Source organism: Pelecanus crispus, chromosome 1, assembly GCF_030463565.1.
Source record: "Pelecanus crispus isolate bPelCri1 chromosome 1, bPelCri1.pri, whole genome shotgun sequence".
In the NCBI taxonomy this organism is placed as follows: domain Eukaryota; kingdom Metazoa; phylum Chordata; class Aves; order Pelecaniformes; family Pelecanidae; genus Pelecanus; species Pelecanus crispus.
In genome coordinates this window covers 160623189-160648595 of record NC_134643.1, presented here as the reverse complement: position 1 = coordinate 160648595, position 25407 = coordinate 160623189, and the positions used below count along the sequence as shown (strand labels likewise).

Here is a 25407-nt window from a genome sequence, read left to right as displayed (position 1 = left end):
TATCTTTTGCATTCTTCATTGCAGTTGGGTTAATATTTATGGAACTAACGTTGCATTAACCCAACTGACATAACTAGAAATAAGTTTTCATTGATTCTTAGTACAGTGCTCACTACTGCAAACTTATGCCCTGAAAATTCATTCAGCCTGATTAAGGAAAATTCATTTATATTCTTCTTTTCATATATCTATCTGTTCCAAAGTCTGATGTGGGTTCTTGTTTGTTTGGAGGTGACAGGGGGAGTAGGTAGAGAAGTATGGCCCTAAGTCAAAAATGCTCAGAGGAAGCTGAATATTTCCATCATCTTTGTTTCTCTGACTCTTCAAATTTCTCTTTTTAGATGCACTTTCTTTCAGCTATTTCTCATGCCAAAAAGTAATGAAATACCAGTTGGTGTTCAGAAATTTTTTTTTTTCCTCGGGAGTGCTTGCTGATGTCTTCCTGTGGAAACAAGTAACTTAACAGCAGAAACTTTTGCTATCTAGTTCAGAACTGCAAGGTCTGCATAAAGCAGTAGCGTCGATAGAGTGACAGGTCTGCCAGGATTTTAGCCGAGGTTATTAAAGCATTGCAGAACCAGAAGCCTACCTTTTCTCATAAATATTGCACCCATCTAACCTCTAAAGGTACGGGAGACCTCACATGTGCACAAATATGTCTGCAACAAGCATGCAGCTGTTGTATCGACAGGTAGATAGCTATAAACTTGCATCTTGGCTTTTGTTAATAATGCTTACTTTACCTGAATAGAGTAATTATCAGTCTTTAACAGTAAAGAAGTATCCCACCTCATGTCAGTGACTCCCTCCCCTTATCTGTTTTAAAGAAACTAGAGTGTTAAAGAAACTAGAGTGCTTTACGGCTTGTGTTAGATACACATTGATCTGAAGACAGCAAACCAAAGGGAGAATAAATACATACACAGACACAGAAAAATTCTGCAGACATCACAGAGAGGAAAAAATCTAAGCAGCAGACCTGGCAAACAGCTAAATTGCAGGATCTTAAGGAATATTTTGAACATCGGGTATATTGCCATATTTCACTGAATCACAGAATGGTTGAGGTTGGAAAGGACCTCTTAAGATCATCTATTCCCAACCCTCCCTGCTCAAGCAGGGTCAGCTAGAGAGGGTAATATTTGGTTAGTCTTGGTTATTGTCCAGGTAATTTTGAGTTTACCAGTCTCTAGGCTGTAGTGACTCATTTAGCCATGCACATTTTCACAGTCTGTATTGAGCACTGCAGCGCTCAATAATGATACTGCTCAGAGTTTGTTTGCTTTCATATGACAAGTGTCCTTTGCCTCTTGACAAAAAAGCAATAAAGAATATAGGTGTTAGGCTGCATAGGAGAGCTAGCATTGGCTCTTTTCAGAAGCTAGGTAAAAACCATAAGCTCTCCCAGATGCAGAAGAGGTAAGAAAATTAAAGTTGAAACATTTTTTCATGGAGAAAGGGAACAGGGAGGTCAAAAGCTCAGAGGAGCCACATGAACATGAAGTGCATTTGTTAACTGTCTCTGTCAAAAATACAGAAGACTGACGCTCGCTCCCTGTGGCAGTTGAGGTCATCTCAGGTACCCAGGGGATCCAGGACCTATAAATCTGAGATACAGATGTTCCAGCATCGATTAGTTTTTTGGAAAGGAGGAGTAGCTTCAAATTTATTTCTTGCTTCCTTTCATCCTTGCCTGTAGCAGACAAGGTAAAGCAGGAGAGGCATCCTAGCAGAGGTTTAGGGTCATGGTTAACCTGTGAACTGCACCGTTCTGACCTTTCATCACCAGCAATCTGAATTTCCCTGTCAATAAATGCAGCCTCTCCCATTAGGCTCATGGAAGCATCTCTGCAAGTACATTATGGTAAGTTCATGAAGACAGCACATCAATGCACAGCACTGGTTTCTTTGACACAACTAATACTGCAAGCAGACCATGTTTTAGCCAAGAAGGCACTAATTTAGCAAAGTTTGGAGGCACTCCAGAATCAGAATCTGAAATACTGAAGATGGTCTCCTCAAGCTGAAGCCTGAAACCCATCCCCAGTGATGGGAACCAGATAAGTATTCACCACAAATTCTTTAGCAATCTCTCTGGTATTCGCATAGAACATGAAGGCTTCTTCTGCTGTTTCTCCTTGTGTGGAAGGCTTCTCTTTTCCTCCACATTACCTGCATTTACTATCAGTTAGAGAACAACCTTAATTTTCTCCAGGGCCTGTCAAACTAATGGCATGTCCTTCAAGTAAAAGCAACTTGCCAGTACAGTTTAATACTACCTTCGCTCCCTCAGTATCTGCAGAATGAGAAGGAGTAAAGGATCAAACAGAATGGTTTGCTCTGATTATCATCCTGATCCTCTGCTGAAGCAGCTGTGTAGCCCACACGGCCTACAATAAATGGTTAAAAAATTTCCAGTAGCTTTTGAAATCAACATTTGAAATGATAAACAGGCTTTCTCCTTGAACAGCTGTGGAACTGTCTGCTGTTGATGTTCTCCAGAACATCCTTTCCCATGAGTGATGAGATTTTGGAAACTGCAGATGTGTGGACACTCTTGGCCCCCATTACTGCTACCTCAAACCAAGTATAACAGAAAAACGAGATATTTCGTAATGGATCTGGAGAACTATACCTTCCTGTTCAAATTTATACTCCACTCTTGACCCTCTTCAGGACTGTTATCACAAGTTACATTCAACAAGAGAGAGTATTTTTTTCAGATAGATGATACAGAACTATTTCCTTCACAATTCAAAGGAAAATATTTTTACTCTCCTTCTTCCTGATTTCAAGGAAAAAAAAAAAAGACTTTTGTGGGATCACAGAGACTTCTCCAAGTAATTGTTTGCTGTAATACTTTCTCCGGATCATTTAGCTTCCCTAGATCATTCAGTTTCATCTAGTACTGTCAACTTACAAAAATCTTCTGTGAATCTGTGTGTACAAAAGACAAGAAACCTAATTCTATTATACTGCCAACAGTTTTCAGTATTTCTATTTACTACCTGAAGATGGCAAGACTTCTCATAGATTACTTAGATTATTTGTTGGTTTTGGAGACAAACCCAACATGAAGCCAGACTAGGTTTAAAGACAGTCAAAGTGATTGTGTTAGAATATTTGGATGTTAACAAGCCACATCCACTGGAAGGCATAAGGGTTCATTTAGCTTCAGCGTAAGCTGACTCAACAGCAGAGTCCCAGTTGCTGTAATTTCTAGAGCATCCGCATTGATACTAAAATCAAGATTAGCAAATCATGTAGAGAAAACAACTGTGCAAACTCCCTTCAGATGATCTCACAGCACCCCACTGCTCTTGAGACCCATTTGTCCAGAAGTGTTAGGAGAAAAAAAAATGTCTTTTATTCTGCACCAACAATGATTCTTCATATTGCCGCACACATCTGCCTTAAAGCCCCCCATCCTTCCTGGCGGTTCAGAGCCAATCATCTGGCCTTGCTGGGAACTCGGAGACCGTCCCAAACTCTAAATTCCCATGACCAGAGTGTGAGGGTGTCTAAGGTCTGCACCAAGTCCCTTGTCCAACCTGCTAGAGTGTGTATTCTGGGCTCTCATGTGGAGAGGGTATCTCAGCACACAACTTATTAAAAAAGTCACAGCCTCTGTAAGAGAATTAAATTCTTTCTATGGTTAAAACAGCCAGTAGTAACTTAGATTTGCATGATCAAGTCAGTTTTGATAGCTGTTCCCACCACAAAAATAGTTATGCTTTTGTTTAAACAGAAGAGGAGCACAGAATGGAAAAATTGGCATATGATAGACTGAACTCCTGCAGGGGTTTTAATTTTCACATACTCTTAAACTCATGGAGCCTAATGAGCTTCACATTTTGGCCAGTTGCACAATTTGGAAATTTCAACAGTGAATGGGTTTTGGACAGAAAAAAAATGTTCTCACAACTATGAAAAGTGAACAGATGTTACTATTGGTGCTTCCAACGCCTACTGACAGAAAACATCTGTGTTGAACTTCCTGAATTTTAGGATCTTGAGAACACTCCCACACACCACCGAAAGCCATTTGAAAGCAATTGGGCTGGCGGATCGGCTTTCGGGTCTATGACTGAATGTTCTAATGCGAGCAGGTGCTGGTTGTTGTCTTGCCTTGAGCAGCCCAGCTAGCCAAACAGCAACCTTACAGCTATCAGACCCACTGTGTTATGCAAGTTTTTAGCATTTTGTGTGAACTGTGATTTTAAAAAAGGCATTCAAAGCAATTGATCTGAATAGTATGATGGTAATAAAATGAATAGAATGAATGGAAAGAATGAAACAAAGATTTTGGTGTAGATACAAGCAGATTAAGAGAATTGCACTGCATTGTATGGTGCCCTGGAAGGTGTCTCACTTTTTTAATCCTGTCAAAACCCATGTTGAATGAACAGAATTTTCTTCTGTTTTGAAAACATACTCCTTATAATGAAAATGTGTGAGACATTCGCTGTCTCTCAAAATGCTCAGTCAAACATTTAATCAGTACCACAACCAAAGTCTGCCCTTTTACATGAGCATGATACAGCAACTGTCATGGAGTAATTGGGAGTTTCCTGCTTCCTTCTGCTCCACACCCATCATGTTAATGTTTGTCTGGTTTGAAGAGCAAATTTGGCAAGATGATTTTCCTCTCTGGTGAATTTTTGGTTGGTTATCAAGCTAACCTCCATTTAATTAAATGGTAATGAATGTTTTGCAAGGATAAATTAACATCGTTTTAGTGTTCTGTAAAACATCACTAGCTCATGATCTCAACTTTAAGCTGATTCAAAGTAACATCTCTAAGTTATTTTAGTTAACTCTTAAAGACGGTATTTAGTTGGAGCTCAGAGGGACAATATTTACATGTTAACAGAAGTAATTTTTTTCTGGTTTTATAGTTGTCTTAGGTTGGTACTCTTAGTTTAATGAACATAAAGTGAGTAGCTCCATTAATCGTATTTCCACTCTCACACTAACCCAGAGCATCTGTCCACATTGCACAGTGTCAGGCCAGCTCCAGCTCTGCTAGCTCTGCAGGTTTTGGAGATCTGAAGATTCCCCCATGGTCTCCTTATGTCCTGCCAGAGCCCCATACCAGAATTTTAGCAGAGCCCAATGTAGGCAGAAATTTTGTTATGCCCTGAATAAAGATGATAGAAACTGAGCTAAGAAGCTATATAGAAGTGCTGGTGTTTTTGTGGCTCCTAGCAGCCTAAAAGAAACATGTATCTGAGCAGCCAAAAAGGAAGCAAGGTAGGGGCCAGATGGTATACTTTGAATAAATGGATATGCTTTTGAGCACACAATATTATCATCTCATGACTTTTTTACACTGAAACATTTCTAACTTCCAAGAAAATACTACTATTTTGTACCACCAGTAGCAACGGTTTTGGCATATACTGCCTGCCAAGTTTAGTAAATTTATTGCATTTATATCCAGCTCCTTTTTCATGCAGCATAATTTTCATGCTCAAGTTTATTTGAGTCTTAATCCTAACTGCTAAATCCACAGTTCCAGGACTTGATCTTTTGGGGTGTTGCCTTCTTGCATAATTTAGAAAGTGGTGATGTGGAGGTCAGCATTTGAGCTAGGGACCTAAGCTCCTTTTATAGACAGTTAAGAAAAATGGGCACATTCAGGGTGCATTTGTTTGACCTAGTTTGAAAATCTGCATTAGGACATATCATGCCATAAGATGTCTCCCTTACCTGCTAAGAGCTTTGGATGACGACACTGCATGTGGATAAATGTCTACATCTATTCAATAAATACAACCCCTAAAAAAGTGTGGTGCCTTTCAAGTCATTACAAGTGTCACATAATTCAGTAGAGCATGCTCACCAAATGGTATATTTGCTATTATATGTCTCAATTCTGATTCCAAATTTCCAAGCCAGTAAATTATCAAGAAATAAACCAGGATGTGAATTTATAGCCTCACAACCACTGCTCCACCTTCAGCATGTGCATACATGTTGACCCTACCACAGCTTACTTCTCAGTGGCTTTGGGGTAAGATACTTCGTATTTACCACACAGTAAGAACATGGATGCGGGCAGGCTCCACAAACATCTGCTGTGTTGCAAACTCAAACCCTAGCTCACTTAGTGCTTCATCATTTGTTTGTGCAGCCACACTTTGGCAGAGGTGCTGCTTTGAACTTTCAGAGCTATCCCCTTACTGAGTCTGCAAACAAAACCACCCTTCCCCTGTGCCCACCGCTTCCTTCCCACATCTTCTCCTTCTTCCTCTTCTCCTTTCCTCTACGCAATAACCTTTTGAAGACTTAGCATGGAAATCCTTGTGAGATTTTGTCTAGACTTGCCCTTTCTGATGTTTATCTTTGACAGAGCATTGCCATGGTCCCAGTATCATTCTTTCTGCAGCAGCTCTGCAAGCACAGAAAGCATTTCTGACATATACTCCTATGTATTTTGTGACGTGAAGAAACTTTTAACTGGTTCTATTGAGTGCTTGACCTACATTCCAGTCTATATTTTCTTTTACGCATGTTTTATCTTCTTGGGTGACATAGCAACTTTCTGGAAGATCACAAATTAGATCAAACCGTGGGAACAGAAAACAGTACAAAATTATTTCATTTACTGACTACAGAAAAGGGCTGTGGCTTCTGGTAAAGAGAACCCTTTAATAGTTCTTTTTTTATGAAGATTTAATGTTTATTCCTTCCTTAATTTAAGAAAAAAAAAAAAAAAAAAAAAAACCCTTCTGCAAGCTGAATCACTGCTCTGGAATTAATGTTAATGTCATTTGGTCGCCGCTGTCCTGAGAGAAAATGTCGCATGTCCAGACAATGTAGTTGAAAAAGCAGCAAATTGTTACCATGCCACTAAGCTGAACTAGCCTCATTTTTTAGTTATTTTTAACTTGAAGTGAATTTTATAATTTTTTTGTTTACTTTTTGGTATAAATAAAAAAGCTTTTTAAGAAATGAGAAGGAAAGTCTTTTCTGAGAAAATGAGCAGGAATGTGAAACTCAGCTAAATAACCTTCTCTGAAGTAGAGAAAGATAAATTAAAAATAGAAAGAACCATTAGCTATGTACTTTTTCTTTAAAGCCTGCTGACTATTTCAGTGCTACTCTGTGTTTCAGAATTGAATATCACACAGCTTAAGTTGCTTGAGAAAGGTTTGCTTCATTTGCTTATCAATATTCAAGTTAGGTCACAGAAGTCCATCCCTTCCTGTGGTAACCATGCGAGGCAGAAGCTAATGCCAGCCCTACAGTAAGATACAGATTCAGAACATAAATTTGAGAAGATGCAGGCCTGTGACATAAAATGTAAATTCAGCAATTCACTAGAGAAATAAACTAATAAGTTTTTTCTCATTCCTCTTAGAAAACCAAGTCCTTCTACTAAATGAAATAAAGGGTGAACAATGAAACACGGGCACTTCAGGAAGCTGTGCTGCTCGGTTTCATGATGAATTTCATCCCATTTCATTTGCACTTTCCCAGCTATCTCACTGCCAGATATTTTGCAGGACACCCTCTGCTTTTGTTGCCTTAGACCTCGCACAAAGACGTTTTGACCCTACCTGAACTCCTTATCAGATTTCCTGAAGGTTATAACATGCTCTGGAAATGCACACCTGCGGTGGTCGGGGCTGCGTGCAGCAGCAATGGCTGGTGCCATCTAGTGAGGAGCTTCTGAATGCTCACTGCAAATTGAGATTGATGATCTGCCTTTTAGAAAATTGTCCTTATTACAGTAGTGAAGACACAGAAATAAAGTAACATGCTAATATGTTTAACAACCAAGCCTGCACAAACTTCAGGATTTTTTTTTCTCCCAGATAATCTTTCTTTCCAGTGGCTAGCATTAGCTATGTTTTGCTCTATGTATTTATGTTTTCTACCATTCCACGGATTGTTTTAGCCTACTTTTCCCAGGTGGAATTGCAAAAACCATTTAAATCTGGCTAAAACAAAATTCCAAGTTGCTGAGGTGGATGGAACCATTCAAACTACATTATCAATGTACAGCATAATGCTGTATGGTGTAAAAATGTACCAGTCTCTTCTGCATCATGGTAAATGTGCCTATCGGTGATTGAAGTTGTACCCAGCAAAGCTTTGAAGGCGAGGTGTTTTAAACTTGATTTATTCCAGTAACCACTGAGAAGTGTGGGTAAACAAAAATTTCATCTCAGTAGAGCTGGCAGGAAAGGAAGACTACACATGTATCCCTGCCATGGAGAGATTGTGCAAAAATAACCACTTAAGATCCACAGGGTCTTTAACTTGTTTTGGAATTGGTTCTGTAAATAGTCAGAGGGTGCTGTGTGATGAGCTCTCTGGAGATCTGTCTGTACTGGGTAGCCTGGGGCCACCAGAATCAGTCGCTGACTCGAAATGAACTAGTTGAGCTATGGCAGCAGGATGCTCCATGTGCTCTGCTTTTCTCTGCCTCTCAGCCCAAATCTGTGCAACCCCATAGCTGAAGTATTTCTGGCACAGCATGCACTGCATGGAGCTGAAACTCCAAACCCTTTCCTTACGTATTCCCCTCTAATGTGTTCAGTCCATAAACTCCTGGATTTACACTCCAGGAGAAATGCCAGGTGATATGCCCATCCCAGTCTGACTCAGTGTGCCACAACAGGGTTCTAGAGGTTGTTCCTTGTAGTTTATATTTTTGAGGGTGGGGGAGCACTAAGGTCATACATTTTTTAGCTGGGCTCAGTGATTGCTTTGTTATGCTTACCTCCATGGAAGATGCCTCAGAGAATCACAAATTCCCTACGTTTACATCCCATTCTCCACATTTTGCCAGCATTATGTTTAAGAACTTTTCTGTTTCTTTCCTGTATGCCTATGGTGATACCTTTTCCTGGGTTAGCACTTTTAATCAGCTCAGAAGTTGCTCGTTTTGCTTATAACTGATTTTATTCCCTGGTGAGTTGCTCTCTGTTCTGCTTGCTGTAGTGGGACTGCATCGAGGCCCTTGCTGTCACGTCCTTTCCCCATCTGTTCTTACAGGGACTGTTCCAGGCTGAGCCCTCTTACAAAAAGTCCCAGCTCCCTCTCGTCTGTCATGGTCAGATCACCCTTCCCGCAGGAAGTGAACTTGTCCTTTCACCAATGACCTTTTTAAAATGTCAGGGAATTAACCTCCTTTCTTCTTGTCCACTGTTAAACAAATTATGGCCTACAAAGATCGTTTTCGTGTGGGGAATACTGAATCATCACATTCCATATACCAGAAGCAGTTGCAAAATGGAAGTCTGTAATGAAATGTGGAGAAATGGGCTCAATGACAGCAAAGCTCTGCAGTAATTCTGATTCTGTCTCCTCGTTATTGCAAATCAGCAGTTTTCTCCTTTCTTTGTATCTCCACGCTGGTAGGTGGATTTCCCAGCAATTCGTGATGATGATCTTGTATTTTAAAACCTTCAGAGCAGGTACTGTCATTTATTGTATCTTTATTTGTATAGCACCTCAAACAGTTGTTTGCTCTCAAAATTAGTGCACCTTTCTCCACCAGTTTTGTTTCCACACTGTAAATGTAGCAGTAAATTAGAAGGAAGAAAGTATTGCAACATGACATCTCTTTCATTTGACTGATCCTAAAAGAACTGGAAATTAAAGTTCAAGCTGCAAAACATGAACATTCAGTACAGATTTAAAAGTCTGTTCAGGATCTTCTTAGGTCCACTGGGACTTAATTGCAAAATGCAGTTATTAAATTCAATCACAACCCCCACAGCGTTTTCTTTCATGCACGTCACTGGACAAGCGACAATGTATATACAACATTGCAAATATTTTCTGGGAAGATTTCCTCCAGGCTTCCTAAATTTCTGACCTTTGCTCCTCTCTGTAAATAGCTTTTGCACATGGCTGGGCCGGCCACATGAATTGTGCGAGACCTCCTCCAGTCAGCTGAAGTCGCAGGAAGAGCAAAGCAGGGACTGCCTATTTAGGAGTGTATCCTGGCATTGGGAGCTTTGTAATTCATCTGAACAGTCATGGAAGTTTTGTATAAGAACAAAGGAAAAGCTTCTTGTTAGTCTTCAAGACACTCTATCAGCCCACTTTTTCCTTTTCTTTTTGTGTGCTCGCTCTGAGGTGCTGGCCATAGCGTGCCACGCACGCTTAGGTAAGCCTTTTAGCACTGGCCTATAGACCCAGTGGTGGGTGACATGGCGTAATCGTGCCATGCTCTGGATTCGGGAAGAGTTCCACTTCACCCCAGCAAAATGGGAAGACTTCTGCTGGAGAGCACCCTGGGCCAAAGCATGTTTCTGCATTGCTTTATCATTTGAGGAAAGGGAACACCAGAGAAGTACTTTGTATGTTGTCTAAAATATGACGGATAGGGATAGCATGTTTCCCTAGGCTTGCCTTTTTTTTTTTTTTTTTTTTTTTTTTAACCGGGAACTGTAGTCTGGACACAATTTCACAGCTTTGGAGAACTTTCTAGGATTTCTGACCCTCCAGGAGCACAAGCAGAGCAGTGCCATGTGTGGCAGGTTTCACACAGGGGAATTCGGGACTCTAATAATTGAGTCATGCTTTTTTTGACTAAACCTTTCAAACTGATTGTCTTTGCTTAAATCTCCTCAATGACCTTTGCAAAAGAGAGAATGTTCTTAGGTCATTTGCTAATGAAAAAGGGACATACTTGTTCAACAAAAGATCTAACATAAAGAAAACAGAGTAAAAGCTGACAAGTCTGAGTTAATGAAGGTTAACAAAGTTAATTCAGTTAACAAGCCAAGGTACTAATTGGCTGAATAATTACACAAACATTGTCATGATGTTAAGTACTTCCCCAGCTCTGACTCTAGCTTCATGCTAAACTGGTCCCAGAAGGATCAATTATTATGTCTTTATTGCAAATAGTATTAAATAACCCCTATTCCTCAACAAACAAATGATCAGATATTTACCAGGAAAGCATGGAGAAGGGGTGCTGGCATTGCCCAGCTCTCTTCTTCGCTTTACATTCTTTGTTTACTTCTTCCTCCACACCAGATAGGAAAATGGGACTGGAAGTGCAAGAGTGGTATTTGGTGTAGGAATTAGAGAGGTAACCATGTTCCATATAATGCCTGCCACTTTTGAAGTATTGCAGCTCTGCATGGCCCCTGCAGAAAGTCAGGCACAGATTTGACCACTGAACATAACCAGCATTTTATCAGAAGTTACAATTAATTGTTTCACATGCGTTCTGCCTGCAGCCTGCTGCCCACAAAAGGGGTGTAGATGGGTACTAGAGAGATGGTTTCCATGTCTCAGGTGGAGGAGTAGCTTTTGGAATTTATTTGACTTCTTTTGGCATCCAGGTACTTAAAAAATGAAGCGGCATTTTCAGTGTACAGAATGCATGTTTTCCTTTCTTTGTGGAAGTAACTGAAACATTTGTTTTCAGAACCTCTCAAAATTAAATTGAAACTGGAGCCAACTCAAATCTCTGCAACTGAATTTCAATAATTTTTCTGTTCTTTGCAGGTATATGAGATAAGTTTTCATCCTATTTAAAGGCTCCTTTCCAGTTTGGGTGTATGGGGAAGAACGAACTAGCTTAAGTATTTAATTAAGTTTTAAGGCTTTATAGTAAGATGGAAATATTTTTTATTGATATTTGCATAAGAAATGATAATGCTCTGCAAAAAACATTGAAGAACACAGACTGTGCATTTTTTAAATTAACAAAATATCTATTATTTCTCTAAAAAGGCAGTTTTGTGGCATATGCTTATATGTATTCTCTCTTACTTCCTTTGTACTTAAATTTTGAGCCATAGTAGGTAAGAAAAGTTGAGAAAAAGTGACATCAGAAAAGTCATCGTCTTCCTGATCTTGGAGCTCACGCTGATGAATATTGGTTCATATTTAAATCATTATTCTAGTGTTTCTAATCAACATCTTTCCATTTGAGTCAAGTAACTAAGAAAAGTATGTCTGCTGTGAATCTGTTTAGACAAGGATCTGCATCTCCATAGGATAACTTTTAGAGATTCACAGATTTTTACAAAACTGAAAACTACTGATGTGGAGAAAGATGCATCTGTAGTAGCCAGCTGTGGCTGGCATACGGAAATGAACAGCTGTTTCTTCAGATGTGTATGCCTCCTGCCAACATGAATCATACTATATTTTATATGTATTCGTATAACCTTTGTTACTTCTCAGTTTGTTAACTTGAAAAGACATTGGCCTCCTAGCACCTAATAATCCAGGTGAGCAGGCTTGATTTAGAAGTAAGGATGCTATATAAAGTTGGGCTTGGTTGTAAGCAGAGGAGCGATTCTCTTTCATGCTGACAGCTGGAACACTTAAATCCATGGTGTCCTTTGGCAATGCTCCTAAACCATCAGTTTTGTCAAATGAATCATAACAGTGTAGCAAAAGATCCATACTGTGAGATCCATGCTGGTCACTTGTCCTGAGGAACTCCATGTAATTCATTCTTCATACTGGCTCATTCCTAGTCTTCTTTCAAGAAAAAAAATTGCACCGAGGTTTGTACTTTGTTTGGCTATGTCAGCTTCTCAGTATGGACTCATTTGATATAATATAATAAGATTTAAAATATAAAAACCTACTCCACCTGTTGTGACAGACATTTTCCATGAAAGCAATGTGGAAAATCGATTTGCTTTTAAAACTAGAAGTAAGCTGTGTTTCAGCCGTAGTGTTTGTTTTCGGGTTTGTGATATCAAGCCAACTGTAGCATAGATAAATGTTAGTTATAGATAGATTGTTGACAATGAAGTTTTGAAAGTGTGTCACAAATGGGCCTATCCTTCAATATGAGAATAAAATAAGTTTTGCCTAATATCAATAAGGCATTGTTCAATATCTTCACTACAACTTCCTGAATACAAAGAAATTAGGATATCTTCAGGTTCATTTCTTCAAGTCCCCATGCTCCCCTCCTTCACTCCTCCTACTTCAATGACATTAAGTGAAGTTGAACTATTACCCTTCTTGGACAGGGCTCGCATTAATCTTCTAGCTCTTTCTTTCCAGGTATGGGCGAGACTGTAAGTATTTTATACTAAAACAAGGTGTTATGTTTTTATCAGCTCGTTTGTATAATATATATCTGTTTGTTCATGTTTTGCTGTAATTCTTGCTTTGTGAGATAATGATGCTGTTGCAGACTGGTCTGTGGAAAAATCTAATTGCATTTTAAAAATATTTTCATTAGAATCAGCTTAATTAGAATGTTCCAGTAAATGGTGCTTTGTGCCATTGAAGCGTATTTCTCCAGAAAAGATTTCGGTGATTTACTGCTAGTGCCATTAGTGCACCGAGTACTGTAGAGCATGCAAAACATATGTGCCTTCAGTGACATTACGTCTGGAACAGCTTTCAAATACTTTGGTTCACAGATCTCAGACATACTGTCACAACCCATTACTTAAACCACCATTGTGTCATTTCAAAATGATTTTTTCTCCTGTTGAGCCTTGTGATGTTGGCAGTCAACAGGGGATTATTTTTAAACAATGTTTGAAGTGGCCTGAAGAGCCGAACCAGTGCTGGAAGGGAGAATGACAAGGGAGCCCTGCATGCAACTCTTCAACCTGTGTGGATGAGTGTACATCTAATCATTTTCAGGCTCCACTGCTAAATAGAAATATCACCCCCAAAGAGGCAGAAATTCCTGCCATTAAATATCGGACTCCATTTGTAAGAAATATGGCCACTAAGCAGATTCCACACATATTTTGCTTGGAGTGTAGTTGGTTATGTTGTAGGTAAGTGAGAATCACTCTTGAGAAGCCTTATTCCAAAGAAAACACTTTTTTTTCATAGAGAATCTGTGAATATTCAAGTATTGAATATTGATTTGAGTGTTAATTTCCATGTATTGATTTTGTCACACACAATGTGGTCACTGTTGCTGGAGTTTCTCTGCGTGGTGTTTCCAGATGACATTCATCAAAGAGTCTGGCCTACTGGAACGGAAAGAGATTCTGTGTTTATTTTGTCTTCAAGAGATTGACTCCATTGCAGCAGTGATAACTAATCCAGCTTCTTGCGTCGCAACTGTTCCTAAATAAATGCTTTTTTGTTATTTTTATCAGGGCCAGCCGGGACTCCTTGGATCACAGGGGTTCACTGGACCACCAGGATTGATGGGGATCCCGGGAGTGCAAGGTCCCAAAGGTCACAAAGGTGAAAGAGGATATCCAGGAATAAGTGGACCCAAAGGAGAAGTGGTAACTTTTGCATATCAGATGTTTTAGTTAATGAGCAAAATACTGGGTGGAACATTGTTTTAATTGTGCTGTTTCACTCTAGGGGCAAAGAGGAGTCACTGGATTCCCCGGAGCAGATGGCATTCCTGTAAGTAGCCAGTTTCTTCATCTTTAAGAAATCACCAACTGTAAATATTGCAGGCTAGTTTAAAGCCTTTGTACTTTAATTAAAATCTCTGGGCTAAATTCTGCATCAGCCATGCACACAAGGGCATTGCTAAAGGCATTTGCTGAAGTGAGTGGAACTGCAGATACACAACAAGAGAGCAGAATCTGTGCTCCATCTCATTCCCTCAGATAATTAAGGTCCATTTGCTTTGTCCAATGGAGAAATCCCCTTGTAAAGAGGATAAGAAAGGATGGAAATTTCCTGTGTCCCTGGAGGTTACCCAACTAAGTATGCTCTTTTGTAGGAAAGAGCTGTGAGATAAGTATTTCACATCTCTTAAGCTTGTGAGCAAAGGACACCATTGGGTCATTCCTTAATTATTTCAGAGTTGCAAAGCACATAGAAAGACCAATGATTTTAAGAATACTAACCATTGTCATTTGCTTTATAGCTCATATGGCATGCTTGAGATAGTCTTAAAAAACTTACTGAACACTAAACAGTGTCAAACTTTGAACAAATTGTCCAGGTCCATCAAACTGAAACATTCAAAGAGGAAAACTGGGTAAAGTTCACAGCACAGTATTTTCCCAGCTTACACTTCTTTACATCTTGTGTCATAAAATAACAAAGAAATCTGAGTCACTGGAATCCCTGGACAGAGTTCCCAGGCTTGGGTTTCCTTTGTAGTGCTCCCTGACACTGGGGCCCTGCTCTGCAGCCCACGCATCCACATCCACTCTGCTTTCACCCTTCTTTGTTTCCAGAAGAGCTCCCTATCGAGTTTCAGGGCTTTCTCTCTCACAATCTTCCTCCTCTCCTTCTTTCTCACTCTTAAAGGAAAAGCAGAAGACCCTCTTTCCCATTCCTATTAACACTCCTGCAGCCAAGGATCTTGTTCATCTCACCACATCATACTGAGGTTTTTTCTAAGCACTCTAATGTCCTGGGAAGGAGAGTAAATCACTCCCCTGTGAAGCTCTGTGTTGCTATGGCTGGACCGCTTCACTTACCTGAGCAAGTTTTCTTCTGTAGCCCTGCCCTCCCGACTTCTGCACATTGCGTTGTGAGGGATAAAAACCTCCAGACAGTACTTGAACCTGCATGCTCGTTGTGTCCTGTGCTCAAGCTCCCCTGCCCTTCCCACTTGGTTATGCTCTCCGACCCATTTTCTCAGGCCGAGACATAACACTGACCATCAGAAGGCAGACAGGCACATGTACAGCACAGGTAGGCACACGGTAATGGCACAGTGCTAGGATGTGGGGCTGGAGGCCAAGAGAGGATGGTGGCAAGCCTGAATCTCTTCTGAGGTGAGGAGTGCCAGCACTTGATGGAGCTAGGTAAGGACGTGGACAGATTTCTTTTTCTTCTAAGCAAGGGAGCAGAAGCAAAGAGAAAACTCTTGCTCTAGACAGAGGAGAAAGGAGAAATGCTTTGTGTTAGTTTCTGGTTTTTCTGACCGAGTTCACTGGAACAAAGAGCTGCTCAAGGGCAGATTTGCTTCTCATCAGCCTCAGTGCAAACCAGAAGCAACAGCAATTAAAGTGAATGTAGGTACAGCAATGGAAATCCAGTTTGAGACAGCAGTAACTTTTCAGAGGCTCTGTGTGGAGGTTCTGCAGTGCCCCCAGCTCCCTTGCTTTGAGCCCTGCTGTTTTCTTCCCATCACCATACAGCCTCATCACGACACTCAACCTAGCTCCAAAAGCATCTCTGACTCTTTTTCCGGCTTGGAAACTGTTCAAAGCCAGCGAGGAACCTTTCTTCCCAGTCTTCCAGTGTGAAGCACTGAAATGCTTAACAATCCCGGTTCTTGGTGGCTCCCTGCACAGCAGCCTCATCTGGCTTAGTTCTCTGCCTAACAGAGCCTGCATTGAGCATAGCTTTCTTACCCTTTCTGAAAGGTCCTTCACTACTCATTTTTTCATGCTGTCTGGGGCATCTGGTTCAAGCTGCAGCTATATTAAAAAAAACGCACAGTCTGTTTCTGTCTTTGAAAATCATAGTTTCCCATGGATCCAAGCCTTGGGCTTAATGTGAGAATGTCTAAATACTGTGTGACTACAGGAAAAGGAAAAGTAGAAACAGATGGATAGATAAACACTTTTTTTTTTTCCTCAACAGGGTCATCCAGGGCAGCCAGGATCAAGGGGGAAACCGGGTCATGATGGCTGTAACGGGACAGTAGGTGACCCTGGTGACTCGGGAAGTCCCGGACTCTCTGGTTTCCCTGGTAGCATTGTAAGTAGCTGGCAGTAAGTGAGTACCTGAAGCTAAGATCATTACTGAAGTGAGTTTCATTCATTTGTGTGTTGGAAGCAACCGGGACATCTCTTAACAGAGCTCCCTTTTGGCCCAGCAGAGCATCCATGCGGACTTACCGTGGACACGCTGCACAATACTTAGTTATTAAATTGCAGCCGGGGCTGGGAGGTCTGCCCAGAGCTACACCTGTCACGTAGGTCTTGCAGAGAGATTACTTCAGGAAAACTTGCTTTATCCAGCAGCAATAAAAGAAGATTAAACTCACAATTCCGGATTAAAGTAACCTTCTCATTCCCTGCCCCACGGCCAAAGTATTGGCTTTCCATGGCACGATACATAGGATCACGCTGAGGTGAGCAGTTGGGCTCCTGGATTTACCAGGGCTTGTGTCAGCCCTGGGGAGCTACAGCTGCTGCTCTGGCTCTGAGGTGCAACCCCGTAATACCACTCCTGGGTAATGGGGGGTTCTTACCCTGGAATCAGAAATTCATTCTTTTATGTACTGCGAGGATTTACACTTTATTTTTAAACCATGAATTTCCAGAGCTAGGCATAGTCTGTATATACTCATGAAAACCGCAACAAATATTTTTGATTACTCTTAGCTGTTTATGTGTTAGCGTATATGATATGAAAGCTTACTTCTGTTGTTTTTTTGGTCACCTCCAGGGAGTCCAGGGACCAAAGGGCCAGAAGGGGGAGCCTTATATACTGCCACCAGACATTGCAAGCCGATACAGGGTAGGTCTATAACTCCTGTGAGTTACTCATGCTCAGCACTGTTTTACAAGCAGATGATGGAGAGTTAATTTTTCTTACACTCTGATGGACACGTCCCAAGAGGCCCACTTTGATTCTGTGTAGGCTTTGCAAGGCAGCTTCTGGCAAAGTCTATCTGATATCCAGGGAAAAAAAAAATCTCCACTCAGTTATTTGCAAGAAATTCCAGCCTACAGGTGGATTGCAGAGGCACTGGAGATATTGTAGTTCAAGTAGTACCCTCTTTATTCAATGACTAGCTTTGTATCATGCATGGCAAAATCATTCCTTTGCCCTAGTTTTGTCCATTGAATGATTCTATTTAATATTAGCGTCCTTTCTGTATAATTTTCATGCAGGAGCTTGGCTGACTTGGGATAAAATACGCTTCAATATATTATTTAGTTATTTAGTAGACCCCAAGTATTCCTATGGGTGCTTTTCCTGTATCTAATCCTTAAAACTTGTTTTGTAATCACGTGTAGCTTTTTCTTATGTATATAGCCTTGTATAATTTGAAGGTATCAGATAAAGATAAGGGGTTACATATGCTGTTAGAGTATAAATTGTGACAAATTTATGTACAAGCTATATCTGAGCTGTAGTCAGCACAGAAGGGATCTGCTGATGTTGTTTAGGTACATTTTGTGCAAGTGATGAGTGCCAAAATAGGTTTTTCTGTTGACATATTTGTCAGTTGCCTGTATTTTTTAATGGAATCTTCTTTTTCTTTCAGAAACTCTTTAAATCTTCCCTTGTTAGTGATTAGGAATGATTAAGGAATGATTAAGAATTGCTTGAGTATATTGTGGCCAAGGATGCATACTGACACCTGTATTAATTTCAGAATGTACTTGGTTCCACAAATTATTCTGTCAACTAAACTCAAATTAACTAGTTAGGATGCTATTCAAAATGATTAAAGGTGTCTGGACTGAATACCGCATTATTTATGGGTATTGGAAGGTCTTTGCAGTAGAACATTTTTGGATCCAATTTCCAAAAACATTTCAACATGTACTGCAGTTAAAATATGTGGTCACTGAAAACAGTATGTTCCAAATGCTTTTGGTGACTCAGAAGAGAATCAAAATGATTCGGTAATTCCCATGCAACTCATGAAAAATGAGCTTGTACATTTCAGCTAAGGTTATAGCCTTAATTAAGCCACTGGTTAGATGAGATTTTTCAAAAAAGAATTAAACATGGTCTGTTGTTCATTTCAGCCTTGTAGTTTGGATCCTTAACTTCCCTAGCCAGCCTTGTACCCTCCTACTGCATTGCATGCAACTATATTATATATAGAAAGTACAAAAGCCATGTGGCCCACATTCGGTTATCTCAACACCTGTATTGAATGCATCTGTATGTAAGGGTTTGTATAGCATTGTATGCTATGACTAGTTTTTGGAATGAGAAAAAAATTAATGAGTGAGAAAAAGATTTTATTCAATTTTGTATATAGTATTTACTGCATTTTTTTACTTCTTTGGTTTTTTTAGGGGGAACCGGGAGATCCAGGGTTCATTGGTTTTCCAGTAAGTAGTATTACAGCAAATGTGATAAAGTGTCAAGAGTAACTCATATCAGAACAACATTAATTGATGTTTGGGGTTTTTTTTTATTTAAAGGGACCTCCTGGTACGCTGGGTATTCAAGGACCTGTTGGTCCAAGAGGAGAACAAGGAAGACCAGTAAGTATGTTTAAAATATGTTCTGTAGGAAATTAACCTGACAGAAGAATCATCTCGGCAAGTTCCATTATGTTGGATTGTAACCTAGCAAATGGATAGAAAAAACAGGTTAGAAACAGCAAGTAGGTGTCCTTGGATGCAAAATCTTTTAAAAAGCACTGGAAGACACTGATTCTACAAGGATGAATGTTGCAAAAAGAGGTACACTTTCTTTCACCCTTTATTGCCGGAGGCTTTTGATTTATATTGTATTTCTTTAACCTCCTTTAAAGAGTCTTGTTTGTAAAGATTATTGAATGCAGTCCAGTCTGCATCCCCCTACACTGAGTTATCAAAGATATCAGGTCCTAAATATGTTCTCTTTTCTGCTCATAAAGGATATGTATATTAGCTCTCCACACTTCCCACACAGGAGATTGAATAGATAACATTCTTCATTAGTATTTAGAATACAATTTTATTTTTAGACTATTTTTCAGTCATTTTTTCCAAAATCAATATTTACAGAATTGACGTTGACAACTGTTGCTGAGTAGTTCTTTGGGAAGAGTGTGTTCTCTCCAGATACCATTTTCTACATTTCTTATTACCATAGTTAATGGTTTTGTAGGTGAGAAGCAGATGTTGAAATTCAGTATGTTTCATTTTCTTTAGGCTTGCTTTATTTTCCTGTAAGACAACTTTGTAGCATTTGCTTTTTTGTTTGTTTTGTCAAAATTCACTTCAGACCTGGTCTACCTCACTGATTTGGGGAAGAAGAAAAAGATAATTCAGTGCTTCTTACACACAGCCTCCACAGCTGTTTGCAGGGACACCCTCCCTCACCCCGCAAAAAAAAAAAAAAAATCGAGGACTAAATCCACAGCACACCAAGCCTTTCCAAAGTTAATTTAGTGCAGTGCCTGTTTTATCATCTGGAGTAAGCTGCACCTTGTCTTTGTCCTCTAGTTCTTCTGAAGGGAAATCTCCTCAGTCCTGTACTTACTCTTTCTCTAGAGTGAACCCACGAAGTTCATGAACTTTACACAGGAGCCCAGCCTGCGATGACTCATAGAATCATAGAATCATTTAGGTTGGAAAAGACTTTAAGATCATCCAGTCCAACCATTAACCTAACACTACCAAGTCCACCACTAAACTGATTTAGGGTAGAGTAATAATTTCGTGTTTCCTGGCTTGGTGGCTGAATTATTTTTTAATAAAAGTAAAAACTAGGAATCATTAAGGTTGGAAAGGACCTCTAAGATCATCAGTCCAACCATCAACCCAACACCACTATGCCCACTAAACCATGTCCCAAAGTGCCACATCTACACATTTTTTGAATACCTACATGGATGGTGACTCCACCACCTCTCTGGGCAGCCTGTTCCAATGCTTGACTACTCTTTCCATGAAGAAATTTTTCCTAATATCCAATCTAAACCTCCCCTGACGCAGCTAGTGGCCATTTTCTCATATTCACAGTGCACTGTCTTGGATGTCAGGAGTGCTGTGAACCATACATTATCTGAGCCCTGTGACTACATCCTTCTGGTTGCCATCTTGGCAACATCTCTTTTGAACACCCTTCCAGAGTAGATGGATCCCCACCATCTCCAGCTCTTAACAAAATATATCCAACTATATTTACCATTTCTAAAGCAGTGGCTCATTTGTGAGAGAGATCTGGGAGCATTTCTCAGGTCTGAGTTTGCATCATTCCTCTTCCCTAAGTCCTACATCCCACATGAAGGCAAGTGTGGCTTCCCTAAGTCCCTGCAGGGCCTCCAGGCAGTGGGATGCCCTGCACAGTGCATCTGCCCAGCAGAGTAGGCAATGGCTCACAGACTACTTGACTAACCAAAACTGATTCAAAAGTAATTTTTCCAGAAGAATTAATTTGTTTATGCACACAGAGATACATAGCAAGGCAGAGATGCATAGCAAGTTCAGGTCCCACCTGAATGTTGTTATCTTTTCCTTGCAAGTTGGGCTTGATTTTACATAACCCAGTTATATCCCCTTCGGGGCTCAGTAGGTGGATGGTTCGATCTGCAGCTCACTCTCTTTTCTACGCCTCTTGTTCACCATCTTCCTTTCTGAAAAGCTCATGCCTCTTACTCACCCCACCTTTCCCACATATGAGAGTTTTTGATGTCTAGAGCTCTTTGGAGCCTATTAACTGCCATAGCTGACTGAAGCAAGGCAGGTTGTGTCTCCAATTGATGGCTTTCCTACTGCTCTTCTTGTAAGACTCTGGCAGCATTTTTTTCCTGTTACAGTTTAATTTCCCATCTTTCTTTGATTTCATTTGGTACAATACCAAATAGGTAATCTGAGATGCATTTGGTAGTTCAATTCTCTTTACAGACTGATGCAGTACTAAGACACAGTCCAATGAAGCACTTAAAGGCATGATTAGCTTTAGGTATAAGCTTAAAATGTTACTAAGTCAGGATCCAAAAGCACAAGTTCTTATTACTTGAAATAAAGATGGGATTTCATTAGGTCTAAGCTGGGAGACTGTTATTCTGTTAGGAAAGATTACGCTGTGACTTAGGGGAGTATATTTCAGAACAGTAAACACAGCTAATATAGTGAGGATAGCACACTGAATGCTGAGGAAGACACTGCCTTCTAAATATATACTTGTATTTCAGACATAAAGTAACTGACCTGCTGCATGCATTGATTAGAAAGCAACAAGTAACTTACCCTCCCCTATTGTGTTTCCCCAGGGACCACCAGGGCCCCCAGGACCACCAGGACCACCAGTAAGTCTTTGTGTCAGAGTTGTTTACATTGATATTGTGTCTCTGAGGCTTATCCAAGACCCACTGAAAGGCAGTAAAATAAAGTACCACAGGCTGCACCAAAGGCTGTGTAGCACAAGATCTTCTGTGTTGTCTGCATACCACAAGAAGTTAATCTTACACTGGGATCACCTACCCTGAAAAGATTAAGCCAGTTCTAGGGCCAGATTTAAGTTGCTACTGTAGTCACAGTACAGAACAGAGAATTCTTGCCATCTTTACAATATTCAGTTATATCTAAGCAGAAAAAATATGTGACTTCATTGTTCCAGCTGACGTAGGTATTTTTATTTAACATTCCGTGCTATTAAAAATCTTGCAAAAGAAATGCTTGATCTTTTCACAACAGTACTCAGTGAATGACTCAAAGTCTGTAAGAAGCAGCATGAGATTTTAATTAGAGTTGTCTTTCTGAATTTTTAGGTCTATAAAAATACTTCTAAAATGATAAAAATACTTTGAGGTAAACCTAGACTATTATTTGATTGGAGCTCTTCAGTGCTGTCCTACAGACTTGTAAGCCTGAAAAAGCCTTTAAGCGTGTTTGAATTTGAATTTTACATTAGAAAACCAAGTCATACACTTACTAAATCTTGACCTATTATTTTTACAGGGCAACAGGGGCCTTGGCTTCTATGGAGAAAAAGGTGAACAGGTAAAGGAAAACTAATTAATTAATATCACTACTAAAGGGCAGGTTGATGTTATTTGCTATTTATAAAGGAACCTATTTTAAATATTCTCTTAATTTGCAACTGTATTACATAATTATAAGAGAAAGCCAAACAAGTATAGCTTTGAAAGTAATGATAACCTCCATAAGGAATGTCATAGCTGAACTAACTTCTGTATGTCTTGATCTAACTGTACCCTCATTTACACCAACACAAATCAGAGGTAACACTTCTGAAATTTATATAGCCAGACCACTTTATATAAAATGATAGTCTTTAATGTCATTCTGGAAACATACAGGGCAAGAGCAATTATTGCTATATGTTAATCCCAGCACAAAATAAATTTGCCTTGCCATCAATTTATCCAGAGGTTTAGAACCATACTCCCAGCAGGGGCAAATCTGCGTTGCTCCTTTTGTTGCAGTTCTTTAGACCCTGTGCTGATCCGCAGCTTGACAAGGTATTATACCTGTGAGTAAATGTACCCTTATGCTTTTCCTGCAGGGCGCCCCAGGTCCTCCAGGTCCACCTGGGCTTCCTACAAGAGAACTGATGGGTGTCCCCTCTGACAAACATAAGGTAACTACAGGGTATTTTGCCTAAATACACAAGGAACTGAGAGCTCTGCAGTACCAAAACTAAAATATTGTACAAATGTGCTTTTACATATAGTACTTAGAAGACTTTAGTATATCAAAAAAGAAATCTGCTACTTTCCCATAGCTTGGATCATGAAGTATTTATTGAAACTATGGTGGCTAAAGTCATTCAGAAAGCACTTCGTACAGACTAGAGGTGCCTTAGGCAAACTTGTTCTTTTTGTGTAAGTATGCAACTACTGGCCGTCACTCACATCTTCACATTTTACAAGCAGAAATACCTGCTGAGAAATAATTCAATATCTTATTTTTCATAATAGCGAGTGAAATCTTCTTCCTGTAAAAGAAGCATATTTTTAGGGAAGCTATCTGAATTACTGTGTTTATATAACTTATCTATATGGTGCAGATATTTGTACACTCACAATTAAGGCTTGTTCATACATTTTGGAGAAGCCCTCAACAGCAAGATGCAGTTTATTTTCACCTATTCCTTCTTGCTGGGAGCAGAGGTACTCATACCCTGTATGCGTACTTTCTGTATCAAACACCAACCTCTAGACCAGTAGTTTTCCATCCCAAATTTGAAGTTAGAAAGTTCACATGGCTCATGCAATTTCTGCAGTAAGATAAGTAAATTGGTATGATACTGAAAGATCTAAAAATGCCTTTGACAGTCTTCACTCTGCATTAAGTAATGTACATGTTGGGATTTCCATGACTAAGCAGAGATGTCTGCATATGAGCTACTTATCTGGAGAGCCTTTATATTCAATGGAGATATCATCAATATCATGAGTAGACTTTAAGCTATCATTTGTCTCATCCTAACAGGAACTCTTATTTTTGATCAGACAATTCATAGATAATCAGCAGGTAAAAATGGGGGAATGTGCATTTATTTATAGGCATTCCTCAGGTGCTCACCACCCAGACATCTCCTGAACAAGCCTGGAAACAACCTGAGGTGTTCACATTCCTAGAAATATTTCCAGAAAAATAGTCAAATACTTTTTACAAAAGCAACTTTAAAAACTTCTTATGAAAACACGCATTTCATATGACAAGTGTATGAATAAAGAACAGCCCAAGTGGTGTTTTTTCTCTTGATAAACGTTTGTTTGTCACTTTGTGTTGTAGAAAAGTTATTGAAATGTAAATGGGAATGCCTAACATATCTGAATACTTTTTCTTTATTGTTAGGGTGAAAGAGGACAACCTGGACAAAAAGGGGAATCTGGAATTCCAGTAAGTGGAGAAGAATTAAGACAAATAATAATACTGGAGTTCATACTGGTGCATTCTTCATTGGAAAGATGCTATATAGATATGGAGCAACATAAGCAGAGACACCAGTTCTGATGCTTTAGAAAAACTGAATAACATGATCTGTAATAACTCCACAGTGCAATCAGTCATTCTCTTACTGGTTTACTGAAATAAGATTTTCCCTCACACATTTTTTTTTAATTCTAGTTTTAACTATTAATAAATCTCTTCACTGCAGTTGATGTGCTATCTATGTTTTAAAATTCCACTAAATTTCATTAAACAAGTATATATGGAGAGTTTCTCAATCCTTTTCAGTCTACTCTCCAGCACATACAGACTTTTGGTCTCATTGGTCATTAAGTCTATGGAGTAAGTGGACAGTAATCCCATGTGTTCCTGTATGGTTTAGAGCTGTCAACCAGGCTTGACTGAATGTGGTTTAGTTAACTCACAGGCAACTTCTAGACTGTCTAAATAGCTTTGCCATTGAGTGGTTCCTTTTTACTTCCCTGAGTGGTTTAAGATACAGTCTTTACCAATTAGGGATGCTTCACCGTGCATTTTACAGAGCTTGATTTTCTCAGATGGTCTGGTCAGCTTCTCCACAAGGTTATGGGAGAAGGTCACAGTGTGAGCCCTGATGCCCTCCTTGTGCAATTGCTAGCCAATTCTTCAGCTGTTGGTCAGATTTTACACATGTAGAATTTTGTTGACTACATTAGGAAAACCGTAGATTTTATGCTGATGTAGCCAAAGGGGATATGTGTTTCTCCCTTTTTTTTTTTTTTTTTTGTGGTAGTAGGATGGATAGCAGCATGCCTGTGTTTGCCAAATAGCTCTTTGAAGCTACAGTTTGGGCATAAGCTGAGTTGCTTAATTGGTTGTATAGCTGAACAATTGCTTTGGCTCTTCTTCAGAGCTGCAGCCACAGAAGAAATAAAGAAGGAGGAGATGATAGGAGGGAAACCCTGTCCTCTCCCTAATGGCC

General features: G+C 39.7%; 1 protein-coding gene across 1 annotated transcript in view; it reads left to right on the top strand.

The window, feature by feature from the left end:
• Positions 1-25407, top strand: part of COL4A2 (collagen type IV alpha 2 chain) — a 120013-nt gene that overhangs the window by 53738 nt on the left and 40868 nt on the right. Inside the window, exons 3-12 of the mRNA XM_075717221.1 lie at positions 14073-14207; positions 14290-14334; positions 16483-16599; positions 17293-17364; positions 18885-18920; positions 19014-19076; positions 21797-21832; positions 22485-22526; positions 23053-23127; positions 24351-24395. Coding sequence (XP_075573336.1) covers positions 14073-14207; positions 14290-14334; positions 16483-16599; positions 17293-17364; positions 18885-18920; positions 19014-19076; positions 21797-21832; positions 22485-22526; positions 23053-23127; positions 24351-24395 — 666 coding nt within the window. The remainder of the gene's footprint in view (positions 1-14072; positions 14208-14289; positions 14335-16482; positions 16600-17292; positions 17365-18884; positions 18921-19013; positions 19077-21796; positions 21833-22484; positions 22527-23052; positions 23128-24350; positions 24396-25407) is intronic.